The sequence below is a fragment of the Drosophila navojoa genome, chromosome X (genome assembly GCF_054131105.1).
Source record: "Drosophila navojoa isolate 15081-1374.11 chromosome X, UAZ_NAV_1.0, whole genome shotgun sequence".
Lineage (NCBI taxonomy): Eukaryota > Metazoa > Arthropoda > Insecta > Diptera > Drosophilidae > Drosophila > Drosophila navojoa.
The window spans coordinates 5,222,317-5,236,201 of record NC_142895.1 but is presented as its reverse complement, the minus strand read 5'-3'; the positions used below and the strand labels follow the sequence as shown (position 1 = coordinate 5,236,201).

At 38.5% G+C, this 13,885-nt stretch overlaps 4 protein-coding genes across 5 annotated transcripts in view; 2 read left to right on the top strand and 2 right to left on the bottom strand.

Annotated features, from left to right (window-relative positions):
- LOC115565071 (solute carrier family 7 member 14) overlaps positions 1 to 13,885 on the bottom strand; it is a 91,189-nt gene that overhangs the window by 39,249 nt on the left and 38,055 nt on the right. The gene's annotated exons all lie outside the window — the stretch shown is intronic.
- Positions 2,991 to 4,855, top strand: LOC108656629 (sin3 histone deacetylase corepressor complex component SDS3). Its single transcript, XM_018108831.2, has 4 exons — positions 2,991 to 3,222; positions 3,324 to 3,516; positions 3,676 to 4,423; positions 4,642 to 4,855. Exons 1-4 carry the CDS (start codon positions 3,147 to 3,149, stop codon positions 4,726 to 4,728), a joined length of 1,104 nt encoding a protein of 367 aa, XP_017964320.1. The 5' UTR covers positions 2,991 to 3,146; the 3' UTR covers positions 4,729 to 4,855.
- On the bottom strand, positions 6,255 to 7,310 carry RpS10b (Ribosomal protein S10b). The gene is made up of 2 exons (XM_018108840.3): positions 7,153 to 7,310; positions 6,255 to 6,909 (listed from the first exon to the last, which is right to left on the bottom strand). Exon 2 carries the CDS (start codon positions 6,906 to 6,908, stop codon positions 6,426 to 6,428), a length of 483 nt encoding a protein of 160 aa, XP_017964329.1. The 5' UTR covers position 6,909; positions 7,153 to 7,310; the 3' UTR covers positions 6,255 to 6,425.
- On the top strand, positions 9,231 to 12,744 carry LOC108656622 (nose resistant to fluoxetine protein 6). The gene is made up of 9 exons (XM_018108823.3): positions 9,231 to 9,547; positions 9,615 to 9,972; positions 10,050 to 10,123; positions 10,185 to 10,387; positions 10,472 to 10,584; positions 10,820 to 11,036; positions 11,099 to 11,271; positions 11,890 to 12,352; positions 12,427 to 12,744. Exons 1-9 carry the CDS (start codon positions 9,274 to 9,276, stop codon positions 12,655 to 12,657), a joined length of 2,106 nt encoding a protein of 701 aa, XP_017964312.1. The 5' UTR covers positions 9,231 to 9,273; the 3' UTR covers positions 12,658 to 12,744.

Genomic DNA, 13,885 nt, shown 5'->3' with positions numbered 1-13,885 from the left:
CTTGTTCGAGGCCTGCATCGATATTTAAAGACTTGATTTTCTTTTCAAAATCATACCCTTTGTACATATCGGATTCTACATGCTCTTTTCTTACAAGTGGCAACCGCCATGTTAACCATGGTGCGCGCAGAGGTTTGTGCAAGACTTAGCTTAAGTGTGTGTTAGTGCTACATATCCGAACGATATACATATTAGGCTAAGGCAATTAGCATTCGATATATACAAAAAATATATACAATATTTAATACAAAGTACATGTTTTCAGTATTAAAAAAAATCGAAGTATTAAAAAAAATCGAAAAAAGCCTAATTCATTTTCAAAAAAAGCCAGAATTCCCGCTTCCCGCAATTCTTAAATATTTCCCGCAATTTGTCTTCGGAAAAAGCCAGATTTGACGGGAAAAAAGCTGAATTGGCAGCAGTGCTGCTTACCACAAAATTAAGCCAACATGGCAGCGAGCTCACCCACACACTGAAACGACCCGCTCTCTCCATCTTTCGCGCTCGCTCTCTCACACGCCGGCAAGAAACAAGTGAATGGACAAACGTGCGAGCGTGAATGGGTTTGTGGTGAGTGCGAGTGTAGTGCGAGTGTTATACAAAGCATTATGAAGTTGAACTCTCTCGAACGCCCTACCCCAAAGTCCCTTTTTATTATTATTTATTTATTAGATAATATATAAAAAATATAAATCTAAAAATTATTAAACGTGCTAGCTACGAGGGCCATCGACGTATATACATATATTCGGCAACGCCCTATCAAATGCATAGCAATATATTGTAAATTATAGAAAAAGATCCTAACATGAATATTAAATGTTCATTTTTATACATAATTCATTATTTACATATATTTCAGCGGAAATATGAAAACCGATTGTTTATCAAACTACTTTTGAGAAGGGTATGCAGCAGTCGTATAGCGCAATTCAAAATCTTATTAGGAAAAGTGCTAGAGCAGACAGGACTTTTTATGTTGTGTTCAATCTTTAAATGCATTTACGACTATGCATATGTACGTACATTTGTATGTATGTATGTATATACATACATACTATGTGTCTCCATTTATAAATATTTATATTTGGTATATAATCAGTATCAAAGTTAATTACAAATTTGTTTATTTTATAATTTTTGGTTATTTTGTGTAATTCGCTTGGTATGAACATTGAATATGCATTCAAAAATAAATGTACTAAAAATTACTGCACGGTGCTAAAAATAGACAATAACACAGTTATGAGACTGCAGTCGCTGATTGGTTAGTTTGTTTTCCCATTTTGCACATTGATCATATATTGTGGGGGTGGTGGAAGTGTAACCGGTAACGGCAATGCTAACTGGTTTAAAGCTTAATGGACGCTTTGTCCGTTTTAGGGCAGAGAACGGCACATTTTCAAGCCACTTTGTAACTATAGCAAACTGTTCTAGAAATATTTGAGTGTGTGCGAGTGTATATGTATGTATATGAGAGTGTGAGCACGTGGGCGGCAACGTTGGCGACATTAATTTCGATTTGTTTGTAAACAAATGGGAAGCGCGATGAGTAATCGATGTTATTGAAGCGGCGACTGCATCAGCAGCAGCAGCATTACGAGCGATATCCTTTTACGGTCTGGCAACGCTATACAGCAGTCAACGGCCCTAGCAACTTAAATGTGAATATTAATTAAAAAACGTATTTCAGCAGTTGTCACGACATAAAAATACGCAAAATATACATATATACGTAGATAATAAAATAAATTCAATCATGAATTACAAAAATAAAATAACAATCATCTTGGTAGCGCCCACATGGACGTTAATACCTCTGTCCAAACAATAAACTCATTTTCATCGAAATTCGCGACCTTGAAGTCGACAAAGATCTCGATCCCAAAATCTGCTAAGATTATATATGCATATGTATATGTGTATATACGCATATATTGTGTGTGCATTTGCAATATGCGACTAAGCGTTGAAATGAAGAAAAACACAAAAAATTTTCCCATTCGCATACGTCGAGAATGTTCATCATCGGCCTTAGCTACACATTTTCGCTTCTATAGATTTATGAAGATGCTCATGTACGGTGACTACTCTCTTAGACGAACACTCATGAAAGGAAATATCACTAATTTTTTTTTATACATACCTACATGTATTCTTAATATATTCTGAGCGATAAAATAATTAAAAATTTGTTTCAATTTAATATTCGAGCTTTTACTGTAGCTGGCATATGTATATATACATATTTGTGTATATAAGTGTTGCATATGTCATGGAAATCAATCAAAATTCACCAGCGATGATTTAGCATGGAATATTTAGCTGATGTATAATACGCCAATTACTCAACTCAGGCAAATATGTAGATCTTTGTGCGTGGGCGTGAACGCTTGACGACAGCGCTCGAAATGCCGAAACTAAAAGTGTCTCGAGACTAATAATATATATTTTTAAGTATATACATATAGATTTACATATGTATATAATTGTTGCTTGTTGTTGTTGGCATATTTGTGCGTTGTCATAAACTTTGAAACATTCTTTGAAAACTTTTTGATATAGTAGAAAACATAAAACTATATATGCATAAAATTGTGGGCGCTTTTTAAAACGTGGGTAGCATAGCCCACATCAAACCACTATGATAATACATAGTATATCCATTCATAATGATATAGATACAACTATGAATCATACAATTTAGTATATTACGCAGAAAGTTCTTGAATATAAATATTTGTTTACATTTTCATAAGCGAATGTATCTTCTATTGGCTTGAAATGTTTCACTTCTATTTAATTTCATTCCTTTTTTTCTATTTTTGTACATAGTATTCAATATATTATTTTAGGTTATCTGAAACAAATTTCAAATTTACCGCCAAAGCTTAGAAATACACGGCATCATGATGACCAAAGTATTAGTGTTGCATAGCACGCAAGTATCGATTAAGACATAATAGAGTGGCCAAAGCAATAAAACTCGCGAATTTTACAGCACTGGTAGTTTGCCAACGACCGTGTGTGTATGTGTCTGCAAGTTAAAAGCGAGACGAAATATAAACAATTGTAATAAATTGAATAAAAACATTAAGCATATAAACGCATCTAACTAGCTACTAGCCAAAGTAACGTTTTTCACAATGAATGCCTACTATACGCTATACTCGGGCGACAATTACGACGACGAGTCGATTGGCGATGAACGCAGCGAAGAAGGTAAGCAAAACTAATAGTAACGAGAAAATGCATAAAAAACGTAAAGCAAATGCAAAACGAACGCAGTTGACAGTTAATCATGAAACGCTTCACAATTGCAGATACGGACGATGCAAGCGAAACTGAGTTTCGCAGTCCTCATCGCTATGGCGGCACCAATGGGAATTCGTCCTCCAACAACAACAACAGCAACAATGGCAGCAGCAACAACAACAACAATAGCAGCAACAACAACAATAACTTCATGAACAGCAACAACAACAACATTGGCAGCAATAGTGAGCTGAAGGAACAGTACGTGAATTATACTTATGATTTTTAGTAGAAGAAGATTTCAATAATTCGTAATTGAATATATAGTTTATTTATGAGTCAGTGATGTTTGCGAGAGTCCAGATTGTACTGTTTAAGCTTGTACTTTGAAATCTTGACTAATCTCTCCTTCTTTTACAGGATGTATCAACATAAGCTGATCAATCTGCACAAGCAACTGGACGACCTGAATCAACATATACATCCCGAGTATTTAAAGCGTTTGCGTAAGTTAGATAATCAGCTAAAGGAACGCCGACGTCTCAATGAGATCTACAAGGATTACATGCGTGAGTGCGTTGATCGTGACTATATACTGGAGAAGAATGCAGCACAGAAGGAATACGATGAGAAAATGATGGATCTCAAGGATAATCTGATAGCTGACTTTGAGGATCGAAAGCGCCAGATTGAGAATGAGAGATATAGCTTAGAGCTAACCAATGATTCTATGGAAATTAAGACAACAGTCACACGCAAGCTGCGACGGCGACCCAATGAACCGCTGCCGGTGATTGAGAAGCGTCGTAAACCGGCGACGGGTCAACTGCTGGTCTATCAACTGGACGATAAGGAAATCGAGTCCGATTTAAAGATGATACAGCGTGGCAAACCGATGCCGCTGCAGCAGAACGGCATGGGCTCCTACACAAACACCCAGCAACAGCAGCAACAACAGCAACAACATCAACAGCAGCAGCACCAACAACAGCAGCAGCAATCGTCGCACGGCCTGCTCTCGGATGCGAACAGCTATGTGGAGACGCGCATCGAGGACAACAAGTTGCTCTACGAACGTCGCTGGTTCTGTCGCGGCCAACAGATCTACGTTGAGGGCAAGGATACGAACAAGTTTGCAGCAACCATTACGGCCATTAGCAACGATGTGGTGAGTACAACAAAATTGATGATCTATAGGCATATAAATAGATCTACCTATTAGCCAAAGTCCATTCAAATCCTTTGGCATACATGCTGTATACAACAAACTGTATATATAGCTTCTATTTATATGAATAGTCAAATCCCAAGTTCTCATACCTCATCTTATAACACAATATTATATATCCACATGCTAATCTCTCCTTCTCTTTCTCTTCCTTTTAGATCTGGGTGAAGCGATCGAATGAGAGCAAATTCAAGATCAACATGTCGCATCTGGCTAAGGGGAAAATCGTCATAAAGCGTCGATAGCGCAAGAAGAGAAAACCCAATTAAATAATAATACAATTTTAAGTGTACATTTAACAACAAACATGAAAAAACGATTGAAAACATTTTGTATATAAATAAAATATATATAATTAGTTTTTATTGTAAATTACGAAACATGTTTGAATATATATTTAGTTTTTGTGGCAAATTAAGCCATCCTTAACTCTAATGCAAACTGTCCAATGCATTTAGATAATTCCCATAGCGAATTCCACTTTAAATTCTTATCTGTTCATCCAGCTGATCTCGTGCGTATTCAGCGTTTTCTCTCAGCTCATCTTACAAATATTTGGATAGGGTTTCGAGCTTCATTTCATATTGTTTAATGCAAACATTTGTTTATTTCTCTTTGACATCCATTTCCCATGGAGTAATTGGCTTTCAGTAGGCATCAAGATGTTTTGCTGTTGTCATGCAAAGCTGAAATTAAAGCTGAGGCATCTAGAATAGAAATGAAACTAAATCGGAGATGCGATAATAAAGTGTAGATGGCCTTTCCCTGTTTATGGAATACAGTTCAAAGAAAGCTATTTTTATAGATGAATTAAAAATTCCATTTATATAAACCAAGAATTGTTCTCTGTCTCAGGGCTATTTCTCTATGCCAAAGCTACCATGCTTGGCTCTTTAAAATAGAATTAGAAATGAATTATGACTGATGAAGAGATGAAGGAATATCATATGTGATTACTTCGAGTTCTCTCTGCTTACTCAAGGCAAGCTTTTCTGTATGATTTCGGCATTCATTTAAGTAACTAATACTGAGATCTTGTGACTTCTTCATATTTCTTTCGTTTGCTTAGTTCCAGATCTCTCTATCTCATCGACTATGTCAACTCAAATTAAGCTTTACTGCATGCTGTAACCATTCGCTTAAGTCATATTTGCTGTAAGCAACTAGTCCTAATATGGGTCAATATTTCATATATCTTTCGTAGTGCTTATAATCATATACTTTAGTGAGCTCTTACTGTGCTTCACACAAAGCCCTGATTTAGTAAACGTTGCTTCTACACGAAGACGTTTCCCTTTAAGCCAAACTCCTGTATACTAACCATATATTAGTGAGTATTGCTTTCTCTATTTTGCCTAGTGAAAAGTCATAGTCTCAGACCTGTGGACAATACCTCGAAAAGCTTGTTTTACTTTACATAACTACAGATTTAATATATTCTTGGAATATATCTTCAACTCAGAGACAAATATGTAGTATTTCAAGGCATAGGCATTCCATAATTAAACTGTTCCATATACATACATACATATGCATACATAAAATTTTCTGCCAACTGGCCTTTGCTCTACAAACGCACATGGCTATAATGAATTCAGTTGCATATACACAAGATCTCTTGGTAACAGAACATTTGCTAATGCGCTCTTCAAGCCAACAATTCAAGAGCCTCGGGCAACGCCTTTAGCGAGCGACCACTGTAGTAGGAAGCGATGCGCAGCTCAAAAGCGCGCGTAAACGGCACGGAAAAAAAAAAGACGAGTTAGACAGATTTCTAGTTTCACTTTGCGCTTGCTTTATAATTATTTTAGTCATTTTGCATTGCTGCAATTTGTTTCTGCCTCATAATACAAAACATACACACAATATATATTGTTTTCCATTTCTTGATGTTATTGGAATTCACTTTAAACTTATTTGAATAGAAAAAAAAGTGACCGTCTTAGTTGCGCGAGCCACGTCCGAAGCCGCCGCGGAACTCAACCTCACCGGCGCCGGGTCCAACGTCTCCCTTCTTGTCGACGCCGCTGCCACCAGGGGCGCGTCTGTAGGCTGAACGATCCTCGCCTGTTTTGGAGGCATCGGCTGGGCCGCGTGGTCCGCCGGCAGCGGGACGAGGACGCAACGGCTCGGAGCGCGTCGGCCTCTTCAGTGTGGAGGGCACAATTTCGGGTGGCAAGTGCAGATAGGTGCGCAGCTCCTCAATGCCCTCGTTGGTCAGATACCAATAGTAATGCCTCCAGGCGAACTGTTCCTTGACCAATCCACGAGAATGCAGTGATTGCAATGCCTTGATCACATGCAAGTTGGGAATTGATTCCAGTTCAGGATGCTTCTGTGCATGGAAATCCTTTTTGGCCACAATGACGCCCTCCTTGAAGAGGTACTCATAAATGGCGACACGATGAGCCTTTGGCATGAACATGCTGCACACAACGAAAACAAAAAGATAAAAAAAATATAAACATATTAGAATTTCTGTTATTATTGTTGTTGTTGTTTATGCTATTCTTGTTGTCAAATAATTGGCAATCTGCAATAGTTATGCACACAACACGTATATTGGCGGCCGTTGCGTTTAACATTGCTTTCAATTCATTTTCATTTAATTAAACACTTTTGCGGATTCGCAATTATTTGGCAGATTTCGTTTTATAAATTTCACGTACTTTGCGTCTTCTATGGAGCAGAGACCGGAAAGAAAGGAAAAGCGAGTTGACAGCTGTCAGCTCTCATATTCTTCTTCATAGTCGCATACATACAGAGATGCACGGTGCTCGAACATGTGAATGGCAAACCAGTCAGGGCTGCATTACAAGTAATTTGTGTGAAAATATTAAAATATTTATCAAAGCGAGTAATTGGAGTGTAAATATTTTTTATATGAGCTTATTTAATTTTAAAAATGAGTTTGGTGAACATTTTGCAGAGTGTTGGTAAACAAAACTGCCTTTATGCGATGACGTCAGAACTGACCAATATATTATTGCACTTGTTACCTAAAAACACCCCTAAATGCTTTATTTATTTATTTATTTATTTCTGACATTTTAGTTTTTGGCGTTTCACTATCTTATTTTTTTTGTTAATGTACATTTTTCTAGCGTGTTCTACGAAATAAAGAATAAAATAATTGGCGCGCATTTCAAATTGTTGAACTCAATATATCGCAGTTGAATTATAATTCAGATTTATCGATTACTCACATTGATCGCAATCAAATTTGGCGCAATAATTTAAGAAGCTGTTTTTTTTTTTTTAAATCTATACAAAACAAATATACACATGCTAGTCATTCGTTTAATGAAATAACATCAGCATCGTTACGATAATTACTCGAATGTGTACTTAAAAGTCCAAAGGTAGCAGCCACTGTTCAATAATTCATGTAATCTTATTAAAATTCTTTTATTATGGTTGTTTAATAATTTAGATATGTGCTTTATATTATTCTCAAAAACCAATCACACGTTTTCTTGTTGGCCTCGCTGAGACTGATATAAGAGGGGTCGAAAGAGGGAGACATGATAAGATTGTATAAGCCCTGATCGTTAGATGCCATATTTTATGCATACATATCTCAGAGACATACAACCACATGTGACTCACCATCCAAAAGTAATATATTATTTACGGATTAGTTGGAAATATTGCTATTCTTTTACAGTTCCAGCTTTCATCGGAACTAATAAATTTGATTCGATTAGATTGAGTGCAGCAAGGTGCTGCTGCACCCTAAACTAACTCCTACTTCATTTGTTTAATGGACTCATTATAGTTAGGTTAGGTCATACTTTTATTGTTTTTATTTCACGAGACATGTTTTGGGCAACATTTTGTATATTTTTGTTCACACCCAGAACATTGGATTAGATAAGAGCTAGACGAGACTTTATAATCGAGATCTTAATCGACCGAACGTGAACGAATGGACTTCGATCCCAAAACTTATTCCCTTTGAAAGTAAATAGTCATGAAAATAAGTTTTATTCAACTTTTTCTGCAGTTTCGTTATTTTGTTATGTAAATAAATCATCAATCAATCAACATTTAATTAATTTGATAGTCAATCAGCCATTTTGTAAGACAGCAAATGAGTCAATCTATCAGTTGATCTGGCGGCTAAATGGGCCAAAATCAATCAGTGAATAAATTTGTCAGTCAATCATTTAGGTAGGCAGATTGACAGTGAGTTGGACATCAATGAGTTAGTCAGTCAACCCGCCAATCTATCAATTAGTTAGAAATTAATCAACTGGTTGAAGTTGTTCAACTCCTTTAAATAAAAGCAAAGCTGAAATATGTACATGTAGAATGATCAGATCAGTTTGCCTACTGAAATACCTTTATTGCCGTATGTATGGCAATCCCCCTTCCAATTAGTAACTGAGTTTATATCATAAAGATATTGTTTTACTGGGCCTTTAAGAATCACTAGCACACACTTTATATCTGCAATATAATGAGTATTGCATCAAATATATATTAAATAGGGTAAGCCCATGGAGAACTCAACTGCCACTGTTCTGACTAAGAGAACACCCGTTGCTCGGGCAGTACACACGCTCGTTATCTGAGTGAGTTTACTAAAAAATAGGTAGTCGGTATGAAGGCGGGCGAACGATTCGTGATCCACCGCGGTGTCTGTCGCTGTGGTCTAATCGACGGTCAATTATTGATTAAGTTCAGACGAATAATTTAAGGCAGATCGGCAGTGTTTATCAGCTTGGTATAAAAGGGAGGCCAGCGGATAGCCATGCGATTAGAGACACCAGCCATAGTCAACGAGAATGTTGCGAATTCAGTTTTACTTTCTTGTGCTGTGCGGCGCGATCATTGCCTTGGGCCAGGCGAACGGCGAGTCGTTGGATATTGAAGGCCATCAGCGATTGCTGCAGTTGCGCCACCTGGCGGTTGAGTTCATCGACTACTATGGCAACATAACGATCCGAGATGTGCAATCGCCTGCCGCAGAGTTGCCCAACCAGCAGGATATGCAGTGTATGGCGGAAATCGCTCTGCTCAGCCAGGGCTTAAAAGATGGCAGCCTTTGGGCGCTGCGAAGTAAGTGAGGTTAAATTGAAGCAAAGGCAGCTCGAACTGCAATTCTCTCGTCTCTCTTGCTCTGCAGTGATTGACTCTTGGGGTCGACTACCTGCCGGCATACTTCATGGCAATTTGAAGGATCTGGGCAACTATGATGAGTGCGTTAGGGTGAGCCAACCCATGGCAAATACGGGCCAGAGCCTGCGCGGCAAATACTGTTTGGCGAAGTTGGCAGGAAGCGATATGGGCGGAGCGCTGACTTCGTCGGGCATTCAGACAGCTATTTGCTTGCCCGCCTCCTGCACGGTGGATCACATAGATCTGCTGCTGCGCCAGCTCTTCCAGCAACTGTTCAATCTGAACATAGCACAACAGTTGATCAATGCTGGCGAGTGCGATACTGCAGAGCCGGAACCGCTCGATGGCCTAGCCATATTTACCATGTAAGTGCCAAAATCTCTGCTGCAGTACGTCCGACTGTTGCTTATCCCCAAGTGTCTTCTTCTTCTTCTTCTTTCAGCGTTCTCTTTGGCGTCTTCGTAGTGGCCATGCTCTTGGCCACCTGCTGCGATTACTTTCTGTGCAAGGATCAGAGTGAGTAGCTGCAGTAAAATGTCCATGAAATCTATTTCACGTCCCTCTTGCACTCCTCCAGAGCACTTACCCACCTTGGTCAAGATATTTTCGGCACGTGCAAACTCACGCTCACTTTTCCGAATCGTGGATAGCAAATCGAATCCAAATGTCATCGATTGTCTGCATGGCATACGCTGCTTATCTCTCATTTGGGTTGTATACGGCCATGATACTCTGATTCAGGCTCTTGCGCCCAATATCAATCTGGTCGATATCATTCCGGTAGGTTCCACTAAAAAGTATACATATATATTGATTTATTAATCTATTGATATTCTTATGCGTTTGCTTTATCAATTTCTGCAGTGGTATAAATCGCCATACAGCGTGTTCATCATGCATGGCTTGTTTTCTGTGGATACCTTCTTCTTTCTGAGCGGGATGCTGGTGGTTATGGTTGCTCTGCGCGCCATGGAAAGGTAATTGACTTATGTATCTTCAATACATCTCACTTAACCTCTTTTAGTTTCAACTTATCTACATTGTACCTAACCTCAATTTACTTACGCTAAACTCATCTACGCTGGCCCAGATCTAATCTCAATACATTCTCAACTCATTCAATCTATTCCTATCTGCTTTGACTTATCTAAATTTGATTTTCCCAAAGTCACTTGAGAACTTTCAACCTAACCTCAATTTTCAATTTCATAGATCGAAGGGCAAGCTGAATGTCCCATTGATGTATTTGCATCGCTATCTACGCCTCACGCCCGTCTTAGCCGTGGCCATAATCTTCTATATGAGAATTCTACCCATCCTGGGCAATGGTCCATTGCACAACAGCTACGTAAAATTAGCAGGCAATAACTGCAAAGAAAACTGGTTCCTGACTCTGCTCTACGTTCAAAACTATGCCACCGAACATATGGTAGGAAATCATGGTTTACATATCATATATATAAGACTAACGTTCAGTTTTGCATTTCGTAGTGCTTGGTTCACTCCTGGTATCTGAGCGTTGACATGCAGCTGTACATCATTGCGCCAATCATGCTGTTTGGGCTCTACAAGTGGGGCAGGAAGGCGGTAGCTGGAATTGTTGTCTTCATGCTGCTGATGGTCGCTTGTCTGTTTAGCATGATGGTTATCAAAGGATATAGCCTGTAAGTATCTCACCTAACGGGTTAGCTCTCTAGGGCGTTGCCACCTAGAATATATCTCCTTCTGTGAAATGATTCGTTATGTATATTGCTTATTTGAATGCTTCTATGTAGAGCATGCCCAGTGTTGCCACCTAGCTTAATGGTATAGGTGAATAGGTTTAGGGGGCGTACCAACATATACATACTTCAAGCTTGAAGATGTATGTAAATGTCCAACAGATAGCTGACACCAAGAGTTGCCACATAGTCACGTTTTTGCTCCTAATATACAATTTGCATGATATGAGTTGAAATCTGGATAGAACTTTATATAAATATCAATTTCTCACATTAATATTTACCCTATAGTAAACAGACAGAGTTGCCACATAGTCAAGTATCTTCTCTCAGTATTGCAAGGTCATTGAATTGTAGAGCTTTCACCCGTAGAACTTTCATCTTAATGCAAAGCACTTGACAGGCTGTAAGCAGAAAAGGTTGCCACCTAGTTAAGTTTTTCCCTTCCCATAGTGCAATTGCAGAGCTGTCAACTAACTGATCATGCTGTCACTTTGCTAGGGCGTTGCCAGCTCTCACAAATTTCGCCTAGATATTTGATATGATTTCTTCTCTTTGCAGCTCCAGCTTGAATGCTGGAATAGATAAGATCTATTTCACAACCCACACGCGCACCTCGCCCTGGCTAATTGGCCTGCTCTTCGGCTACTATCTGCATGTGAATCGCACCAAGGCATTTAAGCTGAGTCGCCTAGCTGTTTGGCTGGGTTGGCTAATTTGCTTGGCGCTCATATTCACCTGCATGTTCGCCCTCTATCCCTATCAGGCGAATTTCACTCGTGTGCCCATTGTGAGCGAAGCGTTCTATGTGACGCTCACGCGCGTCGCCTGGCCCTTGGCCCTGGCCTGGCTGGTATTTGCCTGCAAATATGGCTATGGCGGCTTGGCCAACAGTTTCCTCTCCTCTCCGCTGTGGCAGCCCCTGTCGAAGCTCTCCTACTCCGCCTACATCTGGCATATATTCATTGAGATACACAATCTGAGCATCACACGCACCAGCAGCTACTTCAGCGACTATCAAGTGGTACGTATACCATATATGTATATCAAGCTATCATACCTTATATAAAATATATTCATATCTCTATATCATTTCAGATGCTCCGCTTCTGGCATGACTTTGGCTTTACGATTCTGATGTCCTATTTCATGTACATTCTGTTCGAGGCGCCATTTGCTGGCCTAGAGATGTTGCTGCTGCCCAATCGACGTCCCAGTCCGAAGCCAGCAGCAACCGCGGTGGAACCAAAGATCGCGAATGTTGAACTGGAGCCTTCAATCATAGAGACTGCTCCAGTAAACGAGCAGAAAACAGTTCCGATTAGTTAGGCCTTTACTTCTTATATATAGAAGTAGTTAAGTTTAAATATTTGTATATTATTTATTTAAGATATTTATAATTGTGATATTTAAGTATTTATACAATTTATTTTTGCCGTCAATTTGAACTAGTTCGCAGTTCTGAAAAAATTAAGTTTTAAGTAAAATACCGTATAAGAGCAAATTAAATAATAAAATAAATAATTTATACAAATCATTAAGCATCAGTACATTTTTATATATTTCTGCCAATTCACCGACATTGTATAACGGTATACCCCTGATCAAAGGCCTATGTTTAGTCAGTCATTCGTTGATCTTTGAATGGAATATTTTTTATATACAATTTGAAAATCATGCTGGAAATATTAATATTAAATATTATATTAAAGCTCAGGCAGTTTCGAATTTTACAAAATTCTATATTAGAAGCGTGCGAACGGCAATGGCGTCCATCTGGTTTATTTTTGTCAACATGTTCAAACAATCTTTGAGTTTGAGAATTTCAAAGGTTGAATACCTTTGTAGGGCACAGATGAGATATTGCTATTGAATTAAAGGCGGTATACTTTTAGGAATCACTCGGTTCTCTAGCGATCTGCAGAATAATGCTTAAGGACCTGGACCCAACTCAGAGATAATATAGCTAGGACTCGATGTACTCCATATTGCAAATAATATTATAATCAAATAGTCCTTAGTTCCTTAGATAAAGAATATATCAGCAAACAGTTATGGACTTTCAAGCCCATGCAAGATCTTCATAGATCATACTTAGATCACATATTCACATATACTTATACATCTATAGATTCACATATTCCTCGCATACCCTAGGAAAGAGTTGTAAGAGCTAACGCCAGCTGTTACTTTTAGTGATAAGCATGACGGTTAGTTTTTTGTAGATAAGGCCATAAATAATATGGAATACTCAGACTTCGTGAGAATTCGTCACTTCATTGTAGTAGCCACGCACCTTATCAAACGAGCCATTAAGTATCCAATAATCGATTAATCGCAACTGATTCATGGTTAATTGGCATCGAGGGCCTTACAAATGGCTTTGAAGGCCTGCTGCAAGGCCTTTGTAGATCCACTTGAGAGTGAAATATTCAATTGACAGGTTCATTAAAACTACCTAAAAGACATCCATTTATTTTCGCTTAAATTAGTAATAAATAGTAAATTTCTTCGATGAACATGTGCCCCATGTAGGCCGAGTAGGATAGCTTCGACA

Bases quoted from the DNA above. Each gene is read 5' to 3' on its own strand.
- LOC108656629 (XM_018108831.2), top strand. From the start codon at position 3,147: ATGAATGCCTACTATACGCTATACTCGGGCGACAATTACGACGACGAG. The intron at 3,517-3,675 runs GTACGTGAATTA...CTTCTTTTACAG, and splicing joins AATAGTGAGCTGAAGGAACA to GATGTATCAACATAAGCTGA. The intron at 4,424-4,641 runs GTGAGTACAACA...TCTTCCTTTTAG, and splicing joins CGGCCATTAGCAACGATGTG to ATCTGGGTGAAGCGATCGAA.
- RpS10b (XM_018108840.3), bottom strand. From the start codon at position 6,908: ATGTTCATGCCAAAGGCTCATCGTGTCGCCATTTATGAGTACCTCTTC.
- LOC108656622 (XM_018108823.3), top strand. From the start codon at position 9,274: ATGTTGCGAATTCAGTTTTACTTTCTTGTGCTGTGCGGCGCGATCATT. The intron at 9,973-10,049 runs GTAAGTGCCAAA...TTCTTCTTTCAG, and splicing joins GGCCTAGCCATATTTACCAT to CGTTCTCTTTGGCGTCTTCG. The intron at 10,124-10,184 runs GTGAGTAGCTGC...GCACTCCTCCAG, and splicing joins CTTTCTGTGCAAGGATCAGA to AGCACTTACCCACCTTGGTC.